Source organism: Lolium rigidum, chromosome 7 (assembly GCF_022539505.1).
Source record: "Lolium rigidum isolate FL_2022 chromosome 7, APGP_CSIRO_Lrig_0.1, whole genome shotgun sequence".
Taxonomy (NCBI): domain Eukaryota; kingdom Viridiplantae; phylum Streptophyta; class Magnoliopsida; order Poales; family Poaceae; genus Lolium; species Lolium rigidum.
In genome coordinates this window covers 302,170,118-302,195,885 of record NC_061514.1, presented here as the reverse complement: position 1 = coordinate 302,195,885, position 25,768 = coordinate 302,170,118, and the positions used below count along the sequence as shown (strand labels likewise).

The window sequence follows — 25,768 nt, the reverse complement described above, 5'->3', positions numbered from 1 at the left end:
CGACCACGACCGCGGTCCTCGTACCCATCCTGACGGGCCTAGAAGCTACCGGAGACAGCCGATTCAACACCGGTACTGGACCGACATCGATCTGCGCCGCCGCATCGCGGTCGCTTGGCTCGTATTCTGGACCATGCGCAGCAGCGCACCGTTCGGCGGCCAGCGGCGGGATCCGTCGATGCTGGGACTGAAGGAGGCGAGGAAGCCATGGGGGGTGTCTACTGTACTCTCCACGCGTGCAACCGTTACGTGTGGACGTATACAATTGGACGATAACAGGACATGTTCTTCTGAGTTGCTCTCGGGCTTGTCCTCGGAGTGCTTTGATAACCGGTAAAAAGGACATTTGTGGCGTGTAATAAAAGGTAAATAAATACAGTATTACTGTGAGACTTTATATAACTTTTGTGGGAAAAAAACGAAAAGCTTTTATATTGCGTTACGTCTCTTCTTCCTTCTCCCCCATAACATAAGCCATCGCGCAGAGGCCACTGCGCTCGCTCGCTTGCTTTCCTCGCCGTCTCCCTCCCACCCCTCGATTCCTCGGCGTCGTCAGCGATGGGCGGCGCGGCGGCGGCCAGGTGGATCCAGCGGCTGAGCGCGGCCAGGATCTCGACGGAGGCGCTGCAGCGGGGCCAGAGCCGCGTCATCGACGCCTCCCTCACCCTCATCCGCGAGCGCGCCAAGCTCAAGGTCACCCTCCCCTCCCAGCCATCCCCTTGTTTTCCTACATCTCTCCTCCCTATCTGCCGCCGCCGCCGTGCTGTAAATTCCGTTTCTTTCTGCATATTCCATTCCGTTCCACTCGATCCGATTCGAATTGCATGCGTGTCACTCACTGACGAGATGGAATGGGTGACGAGCTACAAAGACGGCGTCTTTTCTGGGCTGAAGAATCAAACGTCGGTGTCAGCATAGATCAAATCACCTCGTGTCCTCTTAATAAATGTTCTCTAATTATTAATTTATTATTTCGCATTACTTGCTGAGATTGCCAGCTCTTATTCCCTGACAGCATGTGATTGCTAGGATATTAGTATTATGTACCAACGTGTTGCAGCGTGTGATTGTGAACAGACACTCCCAATAATAGTGCAGAAAGAAACAGGGGAGGACACTTGTATCATCTGTTCTGGAATGGGGGGAAAGACACGCGCTCATACAGTTCCCACATCATGGACATCTGGATTGGACTGCTTTCAGGCTTTCAGCAATAGGAGATACAGTCTGCTACATTTCCTTTTATTATCGGTCTGCTACCTTGTAATGAAATGTTTTAAGGGACTGTTTGTGACTGATGTAGTCTTTTAAGAGATTAAATACAACTGTTGTATTGGTACTGAGACTAGGACTAGGGGTAAGATACATAATCAAAGCTGATCACCTCCAGACTGGCTTGATCAAGCCTTTCTAAGCTGGAATCTAAGGTGCTTTTTTTTTAAACGGCTAACAAATTAGTGGTATATGTCATGTACCATGCTACATGTGAAAAAAGGGAGTAGGCAACAAATTATATGCCGGGATTAGCTTTCCCCATGTATAATTAAAACTGAAGGCTCATATTTCATAGCAACCTCAATCATGCATGCCCTACCAGCTGATTGAAGGGAAACATTGAAATTTGTGACCAGGTTCTGCATTTTAGGATGTAGCATCACTTTCAGCTATATAACACCTGTGCCAATTCTACCAGTCCTGATTTTGCTTATTCTTGGACTCAGGGAGAGCTGCTGCGTGCTATGGGTGGTGTCAAAGCTTCTGCATCTCTCTTAGGAGTACCACTAGGGCACAACTCATCGTTCCTGCAGGGGCCTGCATTTGCTCCTCCCCGCATAAGAGAGGCCATTTGGTGTGGAAGCACCAATTCTAGCACCGAAGAAGGTATACTTAGCATCATCAAAATGCTTTGTAGCTATGTTGGACGGAAATGTTTTTAGAAAATCATGCCTTTTGTGCTACGCAGGCAAGGAATTAAATGACCCAAGAGTGCTAACAGATGTTGGTGATGTCCCTATACAAGAGATTCGTGACTGCGGTGTTGAAGATGACAGATTAATGCATGTAATCAGTGAGTCTGTCAAAACAGTCATGGAGGAAGTAAGTATATTATCCCACAATGATTGATTCAGAAATTTATTTCAGAAAAACCAAGGCATCTTATTTCTAAATCCAGTGAAGTTTGAAGTTTGTAATAATTGTCTACGTAAACTAGCCAGAGATTTGCTACAACAAGGATTTAAGGCTATTTGAGCAGAATAATGTTTGACCATTATTTTCTTATTTAACAACAGTGGCACATCGTTGTATAGGATCCTCTTCGGCCGTTGGTATTAGGAGGCGATCACTCAATATCTTATCCAGTTGTTAGGGCTGTGTCCGAAAAGCTTGGTGGACCTGTTGACATTCTTCATCTTGACGCACATCCAGATATCTATGATTGTTTTGAAGGGAACAAGTACTCGCATGCTTCCTCATTTGCAAGAATAATGGAAGGAGGTTATGCTAGGAGACTTCTACAGGTAATCCTAATTTTCCATCATGTCTGAGTTCTGCATTTTAAATGAGCCATTGGGCTACTACTCGAAGAAGATATTAAGTTTAAACATGATGATGTTGTAATCCATTCTCTGGAAAAACAATTTATGAGGACTTGGCATCACTTGGCTATGAATGTTGAAGTATGGGCTACATGATATCTACTGCATCGGGACTGTTAAAAGAATTGTTTTTCCCTGTCCATTAGTGTGGACTAATCTCTTTCTGCTCGCAATTGGCAAGTGGACAAATAACAGGAATTTTCAGAACCTGGATATTCTGGATCCCACATGAACATAAAATAAAATATTAAATGAAATCAGAAAAATACAAAATTTTTTTTTTTGCGAAAATAAATAATATCGCATCTAGAGGATGTATGCAGGTATGTGTGTGCCAAGTTTGAAACTTAAATTTGAAACTATGTAACTTGGGTAAAAAAAAAATAGTACCATATGAATAGTACAAGTATTGGGATTTCACTGTGCACTTTGCATATTTGTCTTTTTAGTGGAGGCCACATATGTACGTATTTTCCTTGAAAATTGGTAGGCATAAGTATCGAGTGCTCAAGGCTATATGTACATGCGTGATTTATCTCAAAAGAAATTAGAACTTATAAATACGATTTTTGGGCCAGTTTGAAAATCAGGATCATGAGTAACTATGGACCATGCACAGATTTTCGAGTGGACAAACCTAGTTTTATCCGGTACTGTGTCTTTACGTTTACATTGTTTCTGATGGATTTCAGGTTGGACTTAGATCAATTACCAAAGAAGGACGTGAACAAGGGAAGAGATTTGGTGTGGAACAGTATGAGATGCGTACCTTCTCCAAAGATCGGGAGAAGCTTGAGAATCTGGTAACATGTGAACCACATCATTTCATCTCTGTTTTACTTTATCAGTTGTTCATTATAACATGAGGGCAATTGGTATGTGTTATATGGTGTTGTTCCGCCAATCAGGTCTTTAGTTTGTAATTATTAAGTTTGCCTGACATTCAGAAATCACAATATACCGTTCATCCGTCTTAATTCAAAACTCATGCGGCAGAACCAAAGTAATGAAAACTTGCAACCAACCTTGTTTATTCTTATTATTTCTCAGAAACTTGGGGAAGGTGTAAAGGGAGTGTACGTCTCTGTCGACGTGGACTGTCTCGACCCAGCATTCGCTCCTGGTGTCTCTCACATCGAGCCGGGAGGCCTCTCGTTCCGTGACGTGCTCAACATCCTCCAGAATCTGCAAGGCGACGTTGTGGCGGCAGATGTGGTGGAGTTCAACCCACAGCGTGACACGGTGGATGGGATGACGGCTATGGTCGCCGCGAAGCTGGTCCGGGAGCTCAGCGCCAAGATCTCCAAGTGAGGGTCTGTGAGGCAGCCATAGAATTTTCCAGGCTTGTTGGTCGTCAATCTTGTTTCATATATGTATGTATGTGTCAGCCGCGTCACAATTTTTTCATGTGATTTAACTTCTATAAATAATGATAAAATCTTGCTGCAAAAGTGTTGCAAAACTTGCCTTTATTTGGCGCTGTGTGCTCTCACTGTTCTTGTTGGTAGAATGCCATAGTGTTTTTCTTTTTGATAAATAGAAAATCATAGTCAAATGTTATGTATTGGTCTGTTTCAACAAAAAGTTGTACGGAGTTGACCCTAAGAAAAGTTGTTGAGATAACGTTGTGAAGTTGTTAGTTGTTGAGCATATTTACTGCTTCTTTCCAGCAGAAGGAAAGAGCAACAGAAATCACCTGAGAGCAGAACAACTATGGGATCGACCGGCGGCGATCCGGCCATCCTCCCGACCGTCCTGCTCTTCCGCCGGCCGGACGGGGCCTTCTCCGCCGCGCTGCGCGAGCGCTACCGCATCCTCGACTTCCGCGCGTCCGGCGAGACCCTCCCGGCCTTCTTGGCGGCGGCCGCGGCGGAGCCGGAGCCCCCGCGCGCCGCGATCGTCGTGGGCGGCGGCTCCGTGCTCGTCGACGTCTCGTTCCTCGACGCCGTACCATCCCTCCGCTGCGTCGTCAGCACCGGCGCCGGCGTCGACCACATCGACCTCGCCGAGTGCGCGCGCCGCGGCATCGCCGTCGGCAACTCCGGGCAGGTCTACTCCACCGACGTTGCCGACTACGCCGTCGGCTTGCTGCTCGACGTGCTCCGGCAGGTGTCAGCGGCGGAGCGGTACGTCCGGCGCGGGTCCTGGCCGGTGCTGGGCGACTATCCTCTCGGATCCAAGGTCGGATTCCCGATTTACTGGAATTTTGTGTGCTTACTAAATTGATTTCCTTCAGTTCAACTTTCCTGACTGTCCAAAGCAAATCCGATTATTTGATCATCGCCAGATTATGTGATGAGCTCTTATTATGTTACTAGGAAAAAAGGTTTATGAGGAATGTGGGGACTGCTCCATTTCTCTTATGCTGATTTAGTAACATTTAATTAATTCGGCAAAATGAACTCTGACTTTGGTCGTCTCCCTTTCCATGATTTCGGCACGCAAAGTAATAAAATAATGTGCAATTGTACCCAGCTAGGTCATCTCAGAAAATCTGTGAAGGGAACCTCCTTTTGCAAGATTCTCAAATATATCAAAATAACCATGTGGCTATTCACACGTCTATAGAATTACCCCTGCTGCTTGTACTCATCATATCTCAAAATGTAATTCGATCGGTAGGGAAGAAAACAAGCATTGTTCTCTTAAGGTTAACATAGTAATCACAAACCCAACAGTTAGCTGTCCTGTTCTCCATTACCTATCAACCGAAATCTAATGTTTCATGCAACTACATAGATCATATCATCATTAGTCCATGAACCAACATGTCAACGACGGAAGTTCAATTTTTTACAATGAGCAGCTTCTATCCAAATTTCTGCTTGCAAACGCACTCGTTGCATACTCCGAATAGAATGATTTAGGAAAGCGGTGACAGTTGCATGATTGATGGCTATCCTCTTCTGTCATTCTTACCTTTAAGAAACTCTAGATGGAACTTGAGGGAAATTACCTGCAGGTAGAGGAAGGGTCAGGGTAGAGGGAACGTCTGTACAAGTTTAATTAGCAAATGTAATGCTACAAGCGTCATGCAAGTCTATCGGTTGGAGTATGCAATACACAAACTCCTCGTCATATATATACTTGCCTGGGATTAACCAAACACATCAGTTCTTGTATGAATTGACGGTTGCATTCTTCTCTATGTCAGAAATTCTCCGTTCTATCATTGGAGGTTTGATTCATCTTATTTAGATCTTGTAGTCTGCACCTATTTTTAGTGTTACCCCGTAATTTCATAGGTTTGAGTGATTGCATTCACAGTTTGCACACTTTTTATACTCCAATCATACCCTTAGTTGGTTATGGTACAAGATATTTCTCTTCTTCCTTCGGCATTGAAGATTAAATGAACTTTTGTTGGTCTCAGCTTGGTGGCAAGCGTGTTGGCATCATCGGCTTGGGGAACATTGGCTCACGGATTGCAAAGAGACTTGAAGCTTTTGGCTGTGTCATCCACTACAACTCCAGAAAACCAAAGGATTCAGTCTCTTACAAGTACTTCCCAAATGTCCACAACCTTGCTGCTGAATCCGACATTCTCATTGTCGCGTGCGCGCTAACCAAGGCAACGTGGCACATTGTGAACAAGGATGTGCTGGAGGCCCTCGGAAAGGATGGTGTGATCATCAACGTCGGGCGAGGAGCACACGTTGATGAGGCGGAACTGCTCGTGGCACTCAAGGAAGGAAAGATCGCAGGCGCGGGGCTTGACGTCTACGAGCACGAACCCAAGGTGCCGGCGGAGCTGTTCTCCATGGACAATGTGGTTCTGACGGCCCATGCGGCGGTGTTCACGGAGGAGTCCAGGTCGGACCTATGGGCATATACCATCGGCAATCTTGAAGCCTTCTTCTCTGGTCAGCCATTGCTCTCTCCAGTGCATGCTGATTCTCTAGGTTAGTGAGTGCAAGTCAGGTCACTCAAATCAGATCTGTTGAAAGTTGGGTTGGATTTGTAACATTGGTGCTCTTCCGGAGAGAACATCTCAATAATATACATCATTATCATGGTTCCAGTTATGTTCATTTGCAGATATGTAAACCTAGGAAATAAACCAAATAATACGAATATATGATTAACGCTACACAAGCTTCCTGGTAACTTTCAGAACTACTAAATCTATGGAAGTGAACCAGATGCTTAGAAATATTATTTGTAGCAACTAGCCCCGGAGAGGCACATTACACTTGTACAGCTCTTAGTCTTTGGCAGTTAATAAGCTAGAACCAGGAAATGGAATAGTAGAGACAGTGGCAAAATCTAATCGAAAAAACCAGGAGCTAGCTATCTTGTCCAACACTAGCCAAATTTATTTACTGAAACTAGGAAACACCATGCAACAGCACATTGATTATTATTCTGGGATACAGTCAACAGCTAGTTTTGTTGTCGTGGAACTAAATACAGCTACAACCAAGTTTTTCTATGTGCTTGTTACTCTTCTCAGAGGAAGAACAGACAATTTGGCCCTACAAATTGCTGCTTAGGCTCAGTTTGGTCCCTTAAATTTTCAACCGTCGATCATTTGCTATTCTCGACCTTCGTATGTACTTTTTTTTTTTTTTTGAGAAACCACATCATATCATTAGTTAAACCTTGGAGAGTACAACAAACGTGGCCAAATCTGGAAAGATCCAGAAAAAGAGCATACACAGGAAAATTGCACAAAGACCCCAATAAAAAGATAAAATTACAAAGAAAGCCCTGCAGGTCCTTGAACACATCCAGATCAAGTCCAGTCGCCGCCGCCGGCGGCACCGCCGCCGGAGAAGAAGACGGACAGACCTCACTCCCAACTCAGAGGAGATACCATCGGAGTCAAGCTCCTTTGTGGACCTCAAAAGCCGTCCGCTGCAAGCAGCAGAACCCTCATCTTTGGGGCTCGTCGGCCGGGGAGGAACCCCGTCACTCCTCAGAGCATGGCACCGCCGCATCCCGTCGAAAGCATCGAGGAAGAGCGCCGGAACCACAACCTTCAAGCCTCGCAACCCGCTCCAGTGCAGCACCCCTCTGGACGAAGCCGGCACACGCCGCCGACCAACTCCAAGACGCTTCCCACCCGATTCCCGACAGGATCCGGAGCCAATCCACCACGGGAGCAGCAGATCGGGGGGAACAAAATACCTCCGCGACCTCGCCGTAGCTGCACCGACGCCGTCGCCAGGTAGACAAGCTCGCGCGCCTTGATAGAGAATCAAGACCACGAGCACTTTATTCGCCGCCGCCGATACATCGACGGCACGCACACCTAATCCACACCTATTTACACGCCGAGGTCGAAGATCCGGGTTCCCCCTCTCCCGCCGCCGAAGCGGCCGACGGAGAGAAAGGGAACCCGCGGCCTCGCCGGCGGTAAGCGGGGGAAAGTGTTTCGCCTCCGGGTCGCCTCCCTTAGTACTGTAGAGATAAGGGAGATGAGAAGGGGGCAAGTGGGCACGTCATCTTTCGTATGTACTTCAGTCCAAATCAACAAGCATGCCAATTGTCAAAACTTTTTGTTGAGGTGGAAGTTTATAGCTCGGTCGCTCGGTACGGTATCGAATATTATTTTGCCGTCACTTTTCTGTTAGCAATATCCTTTTGCCTGACACTCCCTTTGTCTCATCGTCTGGCACAAGCCGAAGGAATGGACTATATTTTCGGTATACGAATAAATGATTTATCATAAATAATGTTTTTCAAGAGTTATAAATTATGTATTTGTTCCACCCACCTTTTGCCAGTATTCTTCAAACTGAATATTAATCCGTTCGAGGCAAACGCCAAACAGACGCAAATCAACAGATTTGGACTGCATATATGTGGGACATGAACAAACAATTTGACGTGATGTAGTACAAATTGCCGCAAGTCCCTAGCTAAACAGAACACCCAGATCAGGGAGAAGACATTCCACGAAAAGTACAAATGATTCAGCACCAGCAAACTAAACAAGAAACAATATCTATATTTTTCACACGGTCCTTGAATTTGCTGACGATATATTTAATTAATTAAGGCTAATACCGTTTCCCCACAATGATGCTAGTAGTTGCATCTCTCTCCAGATCTACTTTCTGAATAGTAAAAAAAAAATTCTGGTGGCCGTACTGGCGAAATAGTTAACATACTGCTGCGGATCACTCCTGCTGGAGGTTCAAAGGCAAGCGTGTTAATTTAGTAGCAGTGGTACTAACGGTGAAAGCAAGATCTCTCTCTGCCTCATTTGTCCCTACAACAAGGTACCGCTGCTGCACATTATTGTGTCCAATGCTGGCCGTTGAGATCTACATTCAAAACGATCTAATTGTATGCATTAGAGATACAGCCACATATGCATCGGCAAGAATAATTATGTCGACATCCTTGGAAATGGGAGCAGGAGGAACAACAAAATATTACGTGTGTGCTCGAATGTACTACTCCCTCCGGTCGGATTTAATCGACGCGGAGGGAGGGCTGCGCAGGCATGTGATTAGCGGCTGTGCGCGTCGATTAATTCCGTCCGGAGTTAGTAGATTATAGGCGAAATTTGTGATGAAACTTAGGTACTCATAAACCTGATAAGTTCCCAATCCGAAAAGTTGTCTTTTCGGCTCTTAAAATATTCCTACAATTTTTTTTGCATGTAGAGGACGCACGTGTCATTTTTCATAATTAAAATCAAAAGTATGTAGGTTAGGCAAAAATGACAAGTTCCGAATGTCTCTAGGAAACTTTCCGCTCCTGACTTTTCTGTAACTTACTGGTCGGTACACTATGTAGCTTCAGACCTTAGTAAGTAATATCAGGTTTAGTAGTATCTAGGTTCTGAAAATTCCCGTTAGAGTATAGGTCATTCCAATATTGTCAGTTTGATCTAAAATATGCATCTTTCTATAATTTCAGTTGTGAGTGCGGCACACAGTCTGATCTAAAACCCATTTCTCTCTTCTAGCGATACAGGTCAAGTAAATATCAAACCTGAAGATTCACATTTTCTGCAAGGGTCCATGGAAGGTAAAACACCTCTTATGGTCATGCTATAACTAGGTTTTGGGAAGATTATTGGATTTCTGTAGTTTGTAGTTTCATTATTGGATTTCTGTTTGTCAGTTAGATCTTTGGATTCTGATATCAAATCCGCAGAGTTGTGCCTTACAAGTTATTACTCTAGAAAGTTAAAATCGCACTCGTGGTGAAAACCTTCCTGTGGTTAGTGCTTGAAGGGAGCATCGTGAGTTCCTGCCCAGGGATGTGTTGCTCCACAGAATGGAGGTGTGAAAATAAATTTCTTTTCATGGTAAAGATGAAACTATCTCCCATCTTTTTTTATGTGTCCTCTAGTCAGATGCATTTGGAACATCGCGAGCGATGCATTTGGGTTTGAATGTCATTTCTCAAATGTTGAACAATTCATTTCTAATTGGTTGAAATCTATATAAAAAGAAAAAGAAACATGGTAGCAGTAGAGATTGCTGCAGTGTTTTAGGAGACTTGGAAAGCTAGAAACCTCGTTTTTTCAGAACAAAGCATTTGGTCTGCCGAATCGATTTCGGTTATATTTAACATTTGCTACTAGATTCAATGGTGTAACTCCTTACATGTGAAACATGATGCAAAATACAAATTCATCTTCTGCGCTACGTTGCTGGCATGAGAGGCGATGGACGTCTTCCCTGACAATTCTTTTCTACTTTTATCTTAGATGGAAACCTGGGGTTTCAATAATGAAATAGGGAAAACCCTTGTCTCTGAAAGAACACAAAAGTGTTGTATTTAATCCTTCTCATTGATGCACCTGGGCACTAGTGAGACTTTTGTTTTTGCCAAAATTTGAAAATCCAACTTCTGAGTTTCCAAAAATTCTACTGGAAAATATGTAGCTATATATATAACCCCAAGATTGTACATCAGAAGTTTCATTTAAAAATATGTTGTATTTTGGGAAAGAAAAGGAAGACAAATTTCTGAAAAAAATGGGTATTTTACTCTACAGTCAGATTTTTTTTCTATAGTCTAAAATAGAACGAGTTTTCTACCCAAATTTTGCACGGTTATACGGACCATGTATATGTAGGGCACATATCCAACAGTAGACATATTTCCAAAGAACTTTGGATTTTTTTTGCAAATCAAAATGTATACTTTTCATTTTTTTCAACAGAAGGGCACCACTGCACCAGTGAGCGAGTGCACCAAATCCCTGCAGAACAGAGCAATATCTGAATGAGGAGGAAAATTTCCCAGCTTTCAACTGGTCAAGCATGGCATCGGCCGGCTGCATGCCGGCCATCTTGCTCTGCCGCCGGCCTGAAGCGTCCTTCTCCGCCGCGCTTCGCGAGCGCTTCCGCGTCCTCGACTTCCTCGCGTCCGGCGAGCCCCTCCCGGCCTTCCTGGCGGCGGCCGCGGCCGCGCCGGAGCCCCCGCGCGCTGCAGTCGTGACGGGCAGCAGCTCCGTGCGCGTCGACGCCTGGTTCCTCGACGCCGCCCCCTCCATCCGTTGCGTCATCAGCACGGGCGCCGGCGTCGACCACATCGACCTCGCCGAGTGCGCGCGCCGCGGCGTCGCCGTCGGCAACTCCGGGGATGTCTACTCCACCGACGTTGCCGACTACGCCGTCGGCTTGCTGCTCGACGTGCTCCGGCAGGTTTCGGCGGCGGGGCGGTACGTCCGGCGCAGGTCCTGGCCTGTGCAGGGCGACTACCCTCTAGGATCCCACTTCCGCTCCGGTGCTCCACCCCAAGTCAAAACTTAAGTCTGTGAAACACAAGGACGGCTAAGATCCTCCGATACCCCTTCGGACTGGAGGGCATGATGGTAAACTCGCACTCTATATGGTGTACGTAGAACCCACAAGAAAGCCTGTACAGCCTGGTCACATAGTACGGGTCACGTATACGTATGTGCTCGCTCCGTCTCCACCTGCACGTGTGCGTTGACGAGGGCGAGACCGAAACATCGGGGAGCTGGATACGATCGGGTATGGAAACCCTAGCAAGGAAGAGACCGAGAGCAGCCGGCGGCGATCGGATCCTGGCGGATCTGGAGCGGCGACGTGATCACCGAGGATCGCGACGAGTAGCGAGGAGCAGCCGTTGCGGAACCGATCCGTGCCGGCGGAGAGGCTGCGTACGGCGGCGTCCCGATGCGTGCCGGCGGAGCAGCTGCGTACGACGGCATCGATCGGATCCTGGCCGCCAAGGAGAAGAGATTCATCAGTGGCTGTTCCAAAATTCGCGTATGCATGACGGAACTGGATCGTTAGGTAGGGGCGTGCAGTTTTTTTTTTTTGACGTGGAGTACACATACGGTATGCATACACATAGGTATACGGGGCTTGGATATGGGTTTTAACGGGCCAAAGAAAAAAAACTGGCGGGGCAAAATTACCCCTTCAAACTTGGGGTTAGGGGGGAGCACTGAAGTAGGGCTCCTAGGATCCAAGGTCCGGTACTCCTTGACTTTGTTGCTTGTTCTTCTTTGCTTGCTATAAATACTAAATTTCCGCAGAAAAAGTAACTCGACGTGATTCAGTGATCGCTTAGCTTAGCCATTCTGTTAGGCGATTACTAGGAATACGATTGAGAGGAATTTAGAGACAGTATACTGTTTTTGATCCATCAATTGATCTGTAAATGATCTAAGTGAAGCACATCTGTAACTGGAAGGGATCCTCATTCAGTAACATTTGCTTGATGATATGTTAATTCGACAAAATCAACTGTTACATTGGTATTCTCCTTATCCATGAGTTGGAGAGACAATGCAATGGAATAAGGTGCAACTATATCCAAGTCACCTCATAAAATTACTTCCTTTTACCATCAATTCCTTAAAGATCAAAGAAGCTTAATCTTTGTGGAGTTTACATATTGCTATTCATACTTCTAAAATATCTCCCTCCCTTGCTTGTAAATATAATATGTCAAGGTTTAATTAGGTAGGAAGGGTTTAAATCAAGCATCATTCTGAGCTTTAAACATCACATTCACAAAGCTATTGGTTGAGGATGGGTCTTTCTATTTAGTCCACACGGTTGTCTGTTGACACCCTAATAATTTTTGCAGTAGCTATTAACCCAAATCCATTGATTCATGCAACTATATAGATCTTTATTTAAGATATCATCAACAGTACATAAACCAGTATGTCAACATCGGCAGTTTAATTTTGTGAAGCGAACAACTTCTATCAAAATTTACTGTTTGCAGACTATGAATTGAATGATTTCAGAAAGCTGTGGCAGCAGAATCATTGCTGGTTAATCTTTTCTTTTGTTCTCCCACTTACAAAACTCAGGATGGAAAATGAGGGCAATTACCCGCAGATAGAGGAAGGGTCACAGTAGAGGGAATCTCTGTCCAGGTTTTTGCAGTTGTGTAGCTACCCTAATAATTTTGTAGTCAAAGAAGGGTCACAGTACATGGTTTCGAGTATAAATTAAACAAACTCCTCGTCATATATACAGGTGTCGAAATAACCAGCAAATCGATCCTTGAATATATTGAAGGTTAAATCCTCTGTTTTTTTCATTGGAGGTGCTATTGATCTTATTTAGTTTTTTTCTTTTAGCCTATATATACCCCATTATTCTGTACGTTTGAGTGATTGCATTCACAGTTTGTCAACTATACTCTAAGTCATCCAATATATTGCACTATTTGGTAATAGACGAAGACATTATTCTTTGGTTGGCAATAAAAAATTATAATTTGTTTGTTTCGTTGATCTCAGCTTGGTGGCAAGCGTGTTGGCATCATCGGCTTGGGAAACATTGGCTCCCGGGTTGCAAAGCGGCTTGAAGCTTTTGGCTGTGTTATCCACTACAACTCGAGAAAACCGAAGGATTCAGTCCCTTACAAATACTTCCCAAACGTTCACGATCTTGCTGCTGAATCCGATGTGCTCATTGTTGCATGCGCTCTGAATAAGGAGACCCGGCATATTGTGAACATGAATGTGCTGGAGGCCCTCGGAAAGAGCGGTGTGATCATCAATATTGGGAGAGGATCGAACATCGATGAGGCGGAACTGGTCGTGGCGCTCAAGGAGGGAAAGATTGCTGGCGCGGGCCTTGACGTCTTCGAGCATGAACCCAAGGTGCCGGCAGAGCTGTTCTCCATGGACAATGTGGTTTTATCGCGCCACATAGCGGTGTTTACGGAGGAGTCCAGGTCGGATGTCCACGCGCACACCATCGGCAATCTTGAAGCCTTCTTCTCGGGTCAGCCATTGCTCTCTCCGGTGCATGCTGATTCTCTAGTGAAGTGAGTGCAATTCAGGCATCTCGAAGTGGCTTGCATTTTATTATTGTTGCTACCACATTGAATTCTTGTTCTCTTCCTGAGAACATTGCTGTAATATCCTCTCTCCGTCCCCTTATATTGGTTGTAACAACATCTTATATTATGAAATGGAGGGAGTACATCATTATCATGTTTCCAGTCATGATCACTTGCACATATCTAAAGTCTAAACCTAGCCTGTGTGGTTTGCAAAGAAAAAGCAATTAACCAAATAATACTAATCTTATATAGCTACCGCTTGGCAAGCTTGTCGTTAAATTTCAAAACGTTCATAACTGATATCTGGAAGTGAACCAGATTCTTACAAAAAGTATTTGTAGCAACTAGCCCAGGAGAGGCCCATTACACTGGTACGGCTCTTTGTCTTGGGCAATTAAGAAGCTAGAACCAGTAAAGGGACTTCCTGGGAAAATTTTGGAGCTAGCTATCTTGTCCAACACAAATTAACTTACTGAAATTAGCATTTTTTTCACCAGTGGCGACACAACATTGATTATTATCGTGCAGTACTGTCAACAGCAAGTTTTGTAGTCAAAGAAGGGATTACTAGTATACTCAAGTCTTTCTATGTATATTTGTTAGTACTATTCTAGGAAGTAAAAACGGACAATGTGACCCCACAAATTGCTATTTAGGCTCACTTTGGTCGGACGGGAAGGATGTGCACATGCACGGATGCACCCTTTAATGAAAGTTTCCAAAAATGCTATTTCAAAATTTTAGAAAAAAACTGAAAAAATGTACGTACGTGGATATTATGTTGATACTTATCTGTGAAGATTTGGGGACAAAAAAAACGACCATATGTGACCTACACAAAGATGTGAAACTGCAATTCCCTATTTCTGTGAATAATACGCAACCAACCATTATAGTGTCATTTGGAATTTTGTCATTTTCGTGTAGACCACATACAATCGTATTTTATCGTGAAACTTACACAAGTAAGTATCAACATAATATGTACATGCAAAAAATTTAAGAAAATACTTTGGTACTTATACACATGTGCGTGGGTGTTTCCATCACCGTTCATTTTGCTTTGAGAGTCGGATAAAAAGAGGAAATAGAGATCTACTTTATCTACCACGAGGAGCGGGAATCTCGAGGAATAAATCGACGGTGATAAAAACACTCACACCCATGCGTATAAGTACGAAATCATTTCTTTGTCTTTAAAGAAATACTTTTATATTTATATGCATGTGTGTGGGTGTTTTCATCACCGTCAATTTTACCTTGAGATTCAAAGAAAAGGAGGACAGAGAGCTACTTTTCCATCTACCATGCCGAGCGAAAATCTCGAGGAATAAATCGACGGTGATAAAAATAGTTGCCGGTCTTAAAATTCATGAGTTGTACATGATAACTTGCCGGTCTTAAAATTCGTATTTCCATGCCTCCAAAAATTTCAAACAAAATTTCTGTACGAAGGATACAATTGTTTAAATGCGTGCCATATTTTATACCCAAATTTGAAAGGATGTAGCTCAGCCAAAAATGACAAATCTCTACTACTTATAAAGGCACGAAGTGCCGTAGGAAAATTAAATCTGAAACGTCCATCCATTGGCATCAAACGGTCCACAGTAATCTGTTCTCCCCACCCACGATTTCCGCCAGCGCTATCTTCCCCACTTTCATTTTCCAAAAAAATCTGGCTCAATACTTCGGCATCGCCCAAATTACGGAACAGGAACGGTCCCTCCAAATCCGCCTCTTCCTAGCGCGATCTCCATGTATCGAAGGACCTCGCCGCCACGCCCGATCCACCCTCCTCATCTGCTGCCCCCGAGTCCCGACCACCCTCATTGTTGTCCGCCCACACGCCCCCTCCACGGCACCTTTTGTGCCTCCTCGGCGGTGCAGCCCCAGTCGGAGGCAGCAGAGGCGGAGACACACATCATGCCTCCACATCTGGAGCGGGAGTCGTGGGGTGGGGCGGATATTCCTCGCGGGTGAGCAACAGCCAGGTCGATCGCTCCCTAAATTTCTCTCTAAAGCTTCTAATTTTGGGTTCTTTCTTCGAGCTCGAGTTTGTGCAGATGAGCTACTGGGGCTAACGCTCAGACTCCCAGGGCCAGGCCATGTCGATCTGGATCACGTTTTTGTGTTCCTCAGCAGCGGCAGGTTGAGCGACCTCTTCAGCTACCTAGCCTCTATCCCGACGCAACCGAGGATTTGAACTGCGCTCAATGTCGCTGGGCTGGCTCTCCTGGACCTGACAGTAAGGTGTGATTCTATTTATCTTTTCTGCTTTGAAGTATTGCTTGACAAGTTGACATCATGGCATAATTATTAAAGCAACACGGGTGTGTATGGCTCTGATAAGGGCATTTATGTGTATGCCTGTGATGCATTCAGGCTTCTATTTTCTGATTTAGAATTATAATCTCTTGGCACTATTCTTATATTCAGAATTTTGGTATTTAAGTGTTAGGAGGTGTAACTATAGTCCGTTGCACACAGTTGTTGCTAAACGCTCATACTTGTACTGTTAGTTTCTTAGTTTGCATACACCATCATGCCAGTTGGTAAGATTGTTTAGCTTCATTTTCTTTAGTTTTGCCGTCTGACTCTAACTATGTGCACATTTTAGAGGACCAAGAGGCCGATAGCAAAACATGCAGATTCCAGTGTAGCACCGAAATTAAGAACTGAAGAGCCTAACCGTGTTTTGGAAACATATGCAGAAGCACAAATAGGAGTCAGGGAGCAGGCAACCTGTGGTTCTTCATGTGTCACATATTTTCCGATGTTCACCCCAATGGTACGTAGCCTCGCCTAAAACTCTTTTTTTGTACTGCATGTGTTAAATGAATTGAAATCTTTAAATAAAATGCCGTTACAGATCAATCGGATGTTGCTATGTAGCAGCATCATTATTTATTTAAACATTTGATATACCTTAGTTTACAGATGAGTTGGATCATTTTGATATGTAGAACGAAAGAATGATTTTCATTTTGATATGTATTCCTTCGAATTTATTGGTCATGTTAAATACTACCTGCAATGACCTGTGCACGTTGATTATTACCACTACCGTTTTCAAATTTCACTCTTCAGATTGCAGTCATCGCTGTCTCAATGTCCACTAGAGCTGGTGCATCCGACTAATGGCCCTGACAACAAGGTCACCACCTCAGGTTGCCAAATATGACTGCACTATTTGATTCAAGCTGCTAGGATACATCCTCGTCAGCGAGTGGCTCAATTCATGGACGATGCACTCGCTGGTGGAAAGGTGAAGCAAGAGCCAGGAGGGGCACAAGTCGAGAGAGCTTACACGGGATATGATGAAGATCTAGAGACATCTTGTAAATTTTGGTAGTGCTACTTCTTCATTTGCAAGCTCAACATTTTAAATGTAATTGTATTGATGCTTATGTTCAATTCTTTCTTTATTGAAAATCTAAACCTAACTATGTAGTTGATTGTTGATATTTGACTGCCTCAGTAGAATGATGTTGCTCCGTACCGTAACAGACATTTGATATCATGAGTACAGAGTAATACAGTATTAGCTTTAAAATGGGGCAGAGGAAAGTTTTAATATTCCCGATAACATTATTTTGAAAAACAAATTCAGGCACATGATTGCTTGGATGAAGACGTGCGTTGCACGTACACGCTAACTAGTTCAGAATAAACAGTCTAGAGCAGAGCACATCTGACTGAGGAGGACCCTCTTCGCAGCTTTCTGCTGGCCACAGCTATGGCATCGGCCGGCTGCAATCCGGCCGTCATCCTCTGCCGCCCGCCGGAAGCGTCCTTCTCCGCCGCGCTTCGCGAGCGCTTCCGCGTCCTCGACTTCTTCGCGTCCGGCGAGCTTCTCCCTGCCTTCCTCGCGGCGGCCGCGGCGGAACCGGATCCCCCGCGCGCCGCGATCGTTGTGGGCGGCGGCTCCGTGCTCGTCAACGCTTCGTTCCTTGACGCCCTCCCGTCCCTCCGCTGCGTCGTCAGCACGGGCGCCGGCGTCGACCACATCGACCTCGCCGAGTGCGCGCGCCGCGGCGTCACCGTCGCCAACTCCGGGGAGGTCTACTCCACCGACGTTGCCGACTACGCCGTCGGCCTCCTCCTAGACGTGCTCCGGCAGGTGTCAGCGGCGGGGCGGTACGTCCGGCGCGGGTCCTGGCCGGTGCAGGGCGACTATCCTCTCGGGTCCAAGGTTTGGTACTCCTTGACTAGTTTGTGCCTTGTTCTATTGTTTGTTCATTTAGCACATTCCTTTAGTTTATTTTCTTGTTTCTGATTGTTGAACTATTTTTAGGCAAGATTATATTACTAGGAATATGATTGAGAGAATTTAGAGACAATATAGGTACTTTTTTTCATCCATTAACTGATTGGTAAATGATCTGCTAAGAGAAGCACATCTGTAACTGGATCCTCATTTAGTAACATTTGCCTTATGATATGTTAATTCGACAGAATCAACTGTTACTTTGGCATTCTCCTTATCCATGAGTTGGAGAGACAATGCAACGGAATAATGTGCAACTATATCAAAGTCACCTCATAAAATTACCTCCTTTTACCATCAATTGCTGAAGGATCAAAGAAGCTTTGTCTTTGAGGAGTTTACATATTGCTATTGATATTTGTAAAATATCTCCCTCCCTTGCTTGTACTCATCATATCTCAAGATGTAATTAGGTAGGGAGGGTCTAAATCAAGCATCATTCTGAGCTTAAGCAGCACCGTCACAGAGCTAGGGGTTGAAGATGGGACTTTCTAGTTAGTCCCCACGATTGTCTATTTACACCCTAATATTTGCAATACCTATTAACCCAAACCCATTGCTTTATGCAACTATATAGACCTGTAACATATCATAGACAGTACATCAACAACAGCAGTTTAATTTTGTGAAGCGAACAGCTTCTATGCAAATTTGCTGTTTGCAAATGTAGTTGTTGCAGACTCTGAATAGAATGATACCAGAAAGCGGTGGCAGCAGGATCATAACTGGTTAACCTCTTCTATCATTATTCGATTTAAGAAGCTCAGGATGGAAATTGAGGGCAATTACCTGCAGATAGAGGAAGGGTCACGGTAGAGGGAATCTCTTGTGTTGCTACAAGCGTCATACAAGTATAAGGATTCGAGTTTAAATTTCACGAACTCCTCGTCATATGTACAAGTCTGTAAATAACCAGCAAATTGATCCTTTAATACATTAAAGTTTAAATCCTCTGTTTTTTCATGGGAGGTGCTATTAATCTTATTTAGTTTTTTCTTCATACTCTGTACCTATCCCATTATTTTGTATGTTTGAGTGGTTGCAGTCACAGTTTGCCAACTTATTTATACTCTAGTCGTCCAATAAATTGCACCATGTGGTAATGAATAAAGACATTATTCTTTGTTTGGCAATACAAATTTATAATTTGTTTGTTTCATTGGTCTCAGCTTGGTGGCAAGCGTGTTGGCATCATCGGCTTGGGAAACATTGGCTCTCGGGTTGCAAAGAGGCTTGAAGCTTTTGGCTGTGTCATCCACTACAACTCGAGAAAACCGAAGGATTCAGTCCCCTACAAGTACTTCCCGAGCGTTCACGATCTTGCTGCTGAATCCGACGTGCTCATTGTCGCATGCGCGCTCAATACGGAGACCCGGCATATTGTGAACAAGAATGTGCTGGAGGCCCTCGGAAAGAGCGGTGTGATCATCAACATTGGGCGAGGATCGAACATCGATGAGGCGGAACTGGTCTTGGCACTCAAGGAGGGCAAGATCGCAGGCGCAGGCCTTGACGTCTTCGAGCATGAACCCAAGGTGCCGGCAGAGCTGTTCTCCATGGACAATGTAGTTTTATCGCGCCACATAGCGGTGTTTACGAAGGAGTCCAGGTCGGATCTCCACGCGCACACCATCGGCAATCTTGAAGCTTTCTTCTCCGGTCAGCCATTGCTCTCTCCAGTGCATGCTGATTCTGTAGTGCTGTGAATGCAAATCAGGCCACTCGAAGTGGCTTGCATTTTAATGTTGCTGCTACCACATTGAGTTCTTGCACTCTTCCTCAGAGAACATTGCACAATGTACCCTCTGTCGAAATAACATTTATATTATGGAACGGATTGAGTACATCACTATCATGTTTCCAGTAATGATCACTTGCATATATCTAGGCTAGCTTGTCTGGTTGCAAAGAAAGAGCAATGAACAGATTGTGTGGTTGCAAAGAAAGAGCAATGAATCAAATAATACGAATCTCAAATCTTAAAATCTTCATAACTAGATCTATGGAAGATGAACCAGATTCTTTAAGAAAATATTTGTAGCAACTAGCCTAGGAGAGGCCCATTACCTGCAGCACTTAATCTTGAGCAATTAAGTAGTTGAGAGAGCGACAAAACCTCATGGGAAAAACTTGGAGCTAGCTATCTTGTCCAACAGTTAGCTAAATTAACCTATTGAAATTAGCAACAATTTTTTTTCACCAATGGCAATACAACATTGATTATTATCATGCAGTACTATCAACAGGACAACAGGTAGTTTTGTAAGTGAATACAAGTATAGTCAAGTCTTGGTCAAGTCTTTCTATGTAATTGCGGACAATTTGACCCTACAAATTGCTATTTAGGCTCACTTTAGTCCTTTAACTTTTTCTTCCTCCGACCTTCATACTTTAGTGCAAACTAACAAGTGTGTCAACTGTCAGGTAAACTCGGTGAGGTGGAACTTTAGAGCTTGGTGGATGGTTGTATTTTGCATCCCATTCTCTTTTAAAAATAATTTCTTTTTCTTGGCGCTCCATACTTTGACCCAGAACGAAAGGTCCGATTACCTTTTTCGGCATAATGACTAACGCCATTTCGTAAAATGTAATTTGCGTACAATACTTATTTTCTTTAATACTCTTGAAAAAATGGTAATCACGTGGATGTACATCGTGAACCGGTTGAGGCAAACGCCAAACAGATGCAAAACAACAAATTGGGAGTGTACTATGTGGGACAGGAACAAACAATCTGACGTGATGTGGTACAAAATTGCCCCAAGTCCCCAGCTTAATTAACAAACCAGCCAAATCAGGGAAAAGACATTCCACGGAAAAGTACAAATGATTCAGCACCAGCAAACTAAACAAGAAACAATATCTCTGCTTTTCACACATCCTTGAATTTGCTGACGATATAGTTAATTAATTAAGGCTAATACCATTTCCCCACAAAGATGCTAACCCTCTTTCTCTCTCTAGATCTCCTTTCTTGACAACTAAAAAAATGTACCGCTGGTACTGATGAGATAGTTAATATACTGCTGCGGATCGATTCTAGTACACTGGTTCAAAAGCGAGTGTGTTAATTTAGTTGCACTGGTACTAGTGTTGACAGTATCTCCATCTGCCTCATTTGTCCCTACCACAAGGTACTGCTGCTGCACATTATGATGTCCAATGCTGGCCGTTGAGATCTACATTCAAAACGATCTAATTGCATTCAGGCTGAAGCATATGCACATCCCATCGGCAAAAAATAATTCTGTTGTCATTCTTGACGATGTGAACAAGTTAAAAAGAACATACTTTTAGGGTCCAAAGTATTGGTTGTTTTAGTATTTTCAGCTTCATCTATAAAATTGATATCTTCTTACAATTTCAGCTCGGAATGCAGCTTCAAAGCCTATGAATTTCCTTATTTTAGGCCAAATTAGTCAAGAAATAGTCTTATAAGCTTAGTGCATACTGTATTTCAGAGGAAAAAGTATTTCATATTAGAGCCCACCTACATCTAAATCAACATTTTTTATGTTAACATGATTTTGAAAGGTCCAACTTTATCTTAGTGAAAAGTGCAACTTCAGCTCACTCAAAAGCATGGACAAAAATAGTGCCCTATTTCAGCGTTAGTAGCATATCTGGAGAGTCCACGAAAATTTAATTTTTGTTGCTTGCTATGGCACTATTTGCGAAATGACATGCTATATCGCACTAAAACTTTATAGTGTGAAGAAGTGGGCCTAGCTTACTTGATTAGGAAGTGGATCTACAACCCAACCAGATTTAATTCCCAAGGATGAAGTTTTGGATTCTTATTATTATTTCAAAAATATTAATTTGGTTTCTTTTCCGGATAAGAAAATCACATCGATAATGGTGATTCTATGCTATGTTATTGCCCAATGAGATTTTTGATGTCAGGCTTCTAGAAAATTGGCTGTTTTTGATGTAAGGAGTATATTTTTGGACTATGTCATTTATTTTACTAAAAGTTTGGGCCAAAGGAAAACTATAGATGGTTTAGGAATCAGGAAAACCATCGAGTACATCAACAATTTGCTAGGCATTTGTGTGAGACTCTTAAATTGCAAGCATTTTGGAACAGAGGCACAACATAAATTTTTACTAACTAATACTCTCATATTAATTTTCAAGATTTGCTAAAAGTTTGAAGGACAGTAAAAAGATATACTATGATGTTGATAGAATTACATCCATGATCGATATATACACCCCAAATGCCCAAGTAAAAAAAAAGGAAAAAGTAAAATGTGGCAGAAGACAAACTGTGGTCATGTTCTACCAGGAGTAGTAAACACCAACAGAGATTTGAATGCACCCTTCCTGACACCTGTCGTCATCAAGGCCGTTGAACAGGGATCTGACGGTCCACAGTGGCGGTCGGTTGGTACCACTCTGCCCACTGCATGGGTGTCAGCGCCCCCGCTGTTTCCGTTGGGATCAGCCGACGTCACCCGGCGTCACCTGCATGCCCGCCCCAACGGCCGGCTACCTCGATGCACGTGACGGCGACCACGACCAGGACGACGGGAGAGATTCCCGGAGGAGCGCGTCCAGGACCCACTCCGCCACCTCGTCGGCCACGTCGCCGGCCTCCTCCGCCACCGCCGGCTGGTGCACCAGCCCGCGCACGCTCCCAGCCGCTCGGTGGTCGGCCTCCACCAGCGCGTCGATGTCGCCCACCACCCTGCAGTCCGCCGCCGGGAAGGACCTCACCTTCTCCCACACCTTCTCCAGCAGCGCCGGCCCGTGCAGCCTCGTTGCGGAGGCGCCGTCGGGGAGGAGAAGGCCCGCGAGGATTTCTTGCGTGAGGTGGAAGATGAGCTTCCGGTTCCAGCGGTGCCGCAGCGCGCCGAGTTTGGGGCTCTCGTCCGTCGGGAGGTCCAGCTCCAGCAGGTGGAAGACGATCGGGTCCACCGGGGATGACGGAGAATGGCCCTTGAATGGCCGGGGCGACGGCAACGGCGTTGCGCGCATGAACCCGCCCCGCTCCAGTACGGAACGAAGGTAGCCGTACTCGGGGTTCTCCTCCAGCGGCACCGGCGCTGTAGACGACGACGATGTGGAGGCGACGGCGGGTTGGTTGCGCTGGTGGTGGTGGTGGGCGATGGAGAAGCTCACCGGCGCGGCGGGGGCGGGACAGGGTGGAGCCGCTGGAGCCGCCTGCTGAATTGGTGCTGCACTTATGCCTGCACCGGGCTTCTTGATCCGCGTGGCGAAGCGCTCGCACCCGTCCGGCGGTCTCTTGCACTTGACGGCCTGCGGCGACAGCGGCGCCGCTCTGACCGGTGCCGGATGGTCCGGTGGCGGCGGCGGGGGCGGCGGCCGCGACGGCTTCGCGCGCATCGGCGGCGGAGGCGGTGGAAGCCTCGGAGCGTGTGGAAGATGCTGCTGCTGATCGACTTGCACTCTCGCCGACAGCGGCGCGGTCGGCTTGACCGCTGCTGGCGTGGCTTGGACTTGGACGAGCACCATCCTCTTGTCTTTCACCACCGGGCTTACGTTCTCCTTGTTGCTGCCCACGGTGGCCGCCGACGAAGGCTGCTTCTTGGACTTGTTGCGGTTGGTGACGGTCTCCTTGGCCTGCCTGACGATCTCGCGCGCGTGCTCCTTGGCGTCCCGCCGCCGGTGGCCGGCGTCTCGGTCCTTCCTATCCTTCTTCTTGGAGGAGGAGGTGGGGGATGACGGCATGGACATGTACTGCGCGGCGCGGTCGAGCACGCTCTCCTTGAGCACCTGCAGCGACAGCCTCGGGCGGTCCACCACGTCCCACGCGGACGCCGACCGCGCCGACGAGGCCGACGCCCGCGGCGTGTCGGGCAGGGACCGCGCCTCGTTGGCCCCGACGTTGCAGCTGAGGCTCCGCAGCGGCTGCCGGTTCATGGACTCGGGAATCACCCGCTTCTTCTTCTCCTTTACGCCGACGGCCGCAGTTCTGGGGTTGTTGCTCTTCTTGAGGTTTGGGGAGGGAGAGGGCTCCGGGAGGCCGTCGATGCCCATGAGGCGCGCGACGAGGCTGGGCGTGCGCGGGGTCCCGGCCTCGGAGGACGGCGCCGTGGCCCTGCTCCCCGTGCTCCGCCGCCCCGCCATCGCCAGCGCGTCGAAGGCCGGCAGCACCTGCACGCCGATCTGGATGTCTCGCAGCTCGTCGCCCTCCAGCTCCAGGCTGTTGCGCGGCGCCTCGAGCCCACCTATATTGCAACAATCGCATCTTCCAAATCAAAATCCCATATGTACACGAGCTCTGCCATGACAACCGTTGCGGCAGCATTGGCAATTGCAATTAGAGTTATCAACCAATTACTGTACCTTTCTTGTGGCTGGCTGGAGATGAAGAAGAATTGAGGTGATGGGAATTGGATAGGACGGCGGCGGCGTGGAGGTCGGAGGAGGGAGGGCGGCCGACGCAGCCGGCGCCGGGGGCGAAGATGAGGTGCACCATGGACATGCATCCGGGGCTGTTGGCGATGGCGTCGGCCGGGAGGCCCCTGGGCGTGGCCGGCACGGAGCGGCTGCGCGAGTACCAATGCTGCTTCTTCATCTGGGCTGAGCTGAAACTGACGAGCTATGCTCTCCCTACTCCTGTAGCTGGATTGATGGTGGGAAGAGTTCGAGCAACGAGCTGTTGCTGCTGCAGCTGGGAGGGAGCAGAGTGAGAGTGAGAGTGAGAGTGGCTCGAGTTTGAAGCTTGAGCTAGTGGCTGTCAGGTGTGGAGTAGTTAAGCTCAGCTCAGCTAGTGGCCGGGGAGTGACGCTCGCAGAGCAGGCAGTACTAGTGATACCAGGAGGCCGAGAAATCCGGATCCCTAGCCGCTCTGCGGAATATTCAGTGGGAGGGAAAATCGATTTCAGAGCAGGAGAATAGCAGCAGCAGCGAGAGGAAAACTCGAAGAGCGGCTGCATGCATCGGGTGATGGGACTGAGTGAAGTGGACGGATCGAGATGGGGAATTGTTCGTCCTTTGCCGCGCGCCGGAGACAGTGTTACAGGGGAAAGTTGTTATCATGCTGATGCTGATTGGGATTCCACCTGCTGGTAGTAGAGCACATCTTTCAGAACCCCATGCCATGCACGCACCTACTGGACTGTCGCCCTCCGTCCATCGGTTGAGATGCATTAGTATACTCCCATTTGTTTTCAAAAAACGGATCTTCCTACGGCTACCCCCTTGGTGGGCCCACGTGTTTTAAATTTGGTGGTATAGCCTTCTCAGCTTGTGCACGCGTCCATGTTCAAATCTTTGTTTGAACAATACTTACATCGATCTCAAGCATGGATCTTTGTTTTGAATTTACCATTTGAAAAAAAGGAAATTACAAAAAAATCATCTTGTTAGAAGCAGTTATGATTTCGAAAACGAACCACTTTACCTTGGAATTTTTAGAGCAACTTCCACTTCACCGCTAGCACGTAACAAAATACAAAACCGACCAGTGGATCCCGCTGTAGTATGACGTGGCATATGCATGTTGCAGGGCCTTCGTACATTATAAATCCTATAATAAATTTGTGGGCATCATGTCATTCTTCCCCACGTGACGTGCTCATCAGCTAGGACGCAACACAGTCGCCGTCCCAACCACTGGTCGGGGAGGAGGGGGGTTGAGGGCAGTCTACCTACTGCAGGAAAACGAGGGCGGTGC

The 25,768-nt window shown here is 46.1% G+C and overlaps 5 protein-coding genes across 6 annotated transcripts; 4 read left to right on the top strand and 1 right to left on the bottom strand.

Moving 5' to 3' along the window:
* The first annotated feature begins 543 nt into the window (after positions 1-543).
* LOC124673848 (arginase 1, mitochondrial-like) lies at positions 544-4,069 on the top strand. Of its 2 annotated transcripts, none has more exons than XM_047209889.1 (6): positions 544-693; positions 1,722-1,881; positions 1,964-2,097; positions 2,310-2,519; positions 3,290-3,400; positions 3,648-4,069. In XM_047209889.1, exons 1-6 carry the CDS (start codon positions 559-561, stop codon positions 3,906-3,908), a joined length of 1,011 nt encoding a protein of 336 aa, XP_047065845.1. In that variant the 5' UTR covers positions 544-558; the 3' UTR covers positions 3,909-4,069. The 2 variants fall into 2 exon arrangements, with proteins under 2 accessions (XP_047065845.1, XP_047065846.1); XM_047209890.1 differs by having other exon boundaries at positions 3,290-3,407; positions 3,648-3,763.
* A 241-nt stretch (positions 4,070-4,310) lies between these two features.
* On the top strand, positions 4,311-6,513 carry LOC124679018 (glyoxylate/hydroxypyruvate reductase HPR3-like). The gene is made up of 2 exons (XM_047214852.1): positions 4,311-4,778; positions 5,971-6,513. Exons 1-2 carry the CDS (start codon positions 4,311-4,313, stop codon positions 6,502-6,504), a joined length of 1,002 nt encoding a protein of 333 aa, XP_047070808.1. The 3' UTR covers positions 6,505-6,513.
* A 4,296-nt stretch (positions 6,514-10,809) lies between these two features.
* Positions 10,810-13,843, top strand: LOC124676807 (glyoxylate/hydroxypyruvate reductase HPR3-like). The gene is made up of 2 exons (XM_047212834.1): positions 10,810-11,308; positions 13,300-13,843. Exons 1-2 carry the CDS (start codon positions 10,829-10,831, stop codon positions 13,834-13,836), a joined length of 1,017 nt encoding a protein of 338 aa, XP_047068790.1. The 5' UTR covers positions 10,810-10,828; the 3' UTR covers positions 13,837-13,843.
* A 3,717-nt stretch (positions 13,844-17,560) lies between these two features.
* Positions 17,561-19,969, top strand: LOC124674704 (glyoxylate/hydroxypyruvate reductase HPR3-like). Its single transcript, XM_047210753.1, has 2 exons — positions 17,561-18,045; positions 19,290-19,969. Exons 1-2 carry the CDS (start codon positions 17,590-17,592, stop codon positions 19,824-19,826), a joined length of 993 nt encoding a protein of 330 aa, XP_047066709.1. The 5' UTR covers positions 17,561-17,589; the 3' UTR covers positions 19,827-19,969.
* A 2,645-nt stretch (positions 19,970-22,614) lies between these two features.
* On the bottom strand, positions 22,615-24,667 carry LOC124673066 (bromodomain-containing protein 4-like). The gene is made up of 4 exons (XM_047209199.1): positions 24,436-24,667; positions 23,404-24,317; positions 23,322-23,370; positions 22,615-23,279 (listed from the first exon to the last, which is right to left on the bottom strand). Exons 1-4 carry the CDS (start codon positions 24,665-24,667, stop codon positions 22,615-22,617), a joined length of 1,860 nt encoding a protein of 619 aa, XP_047065155.1.
* Between the last annotated feature and the right edge of the window lie 1,101 nt (positions 24,668-25,768).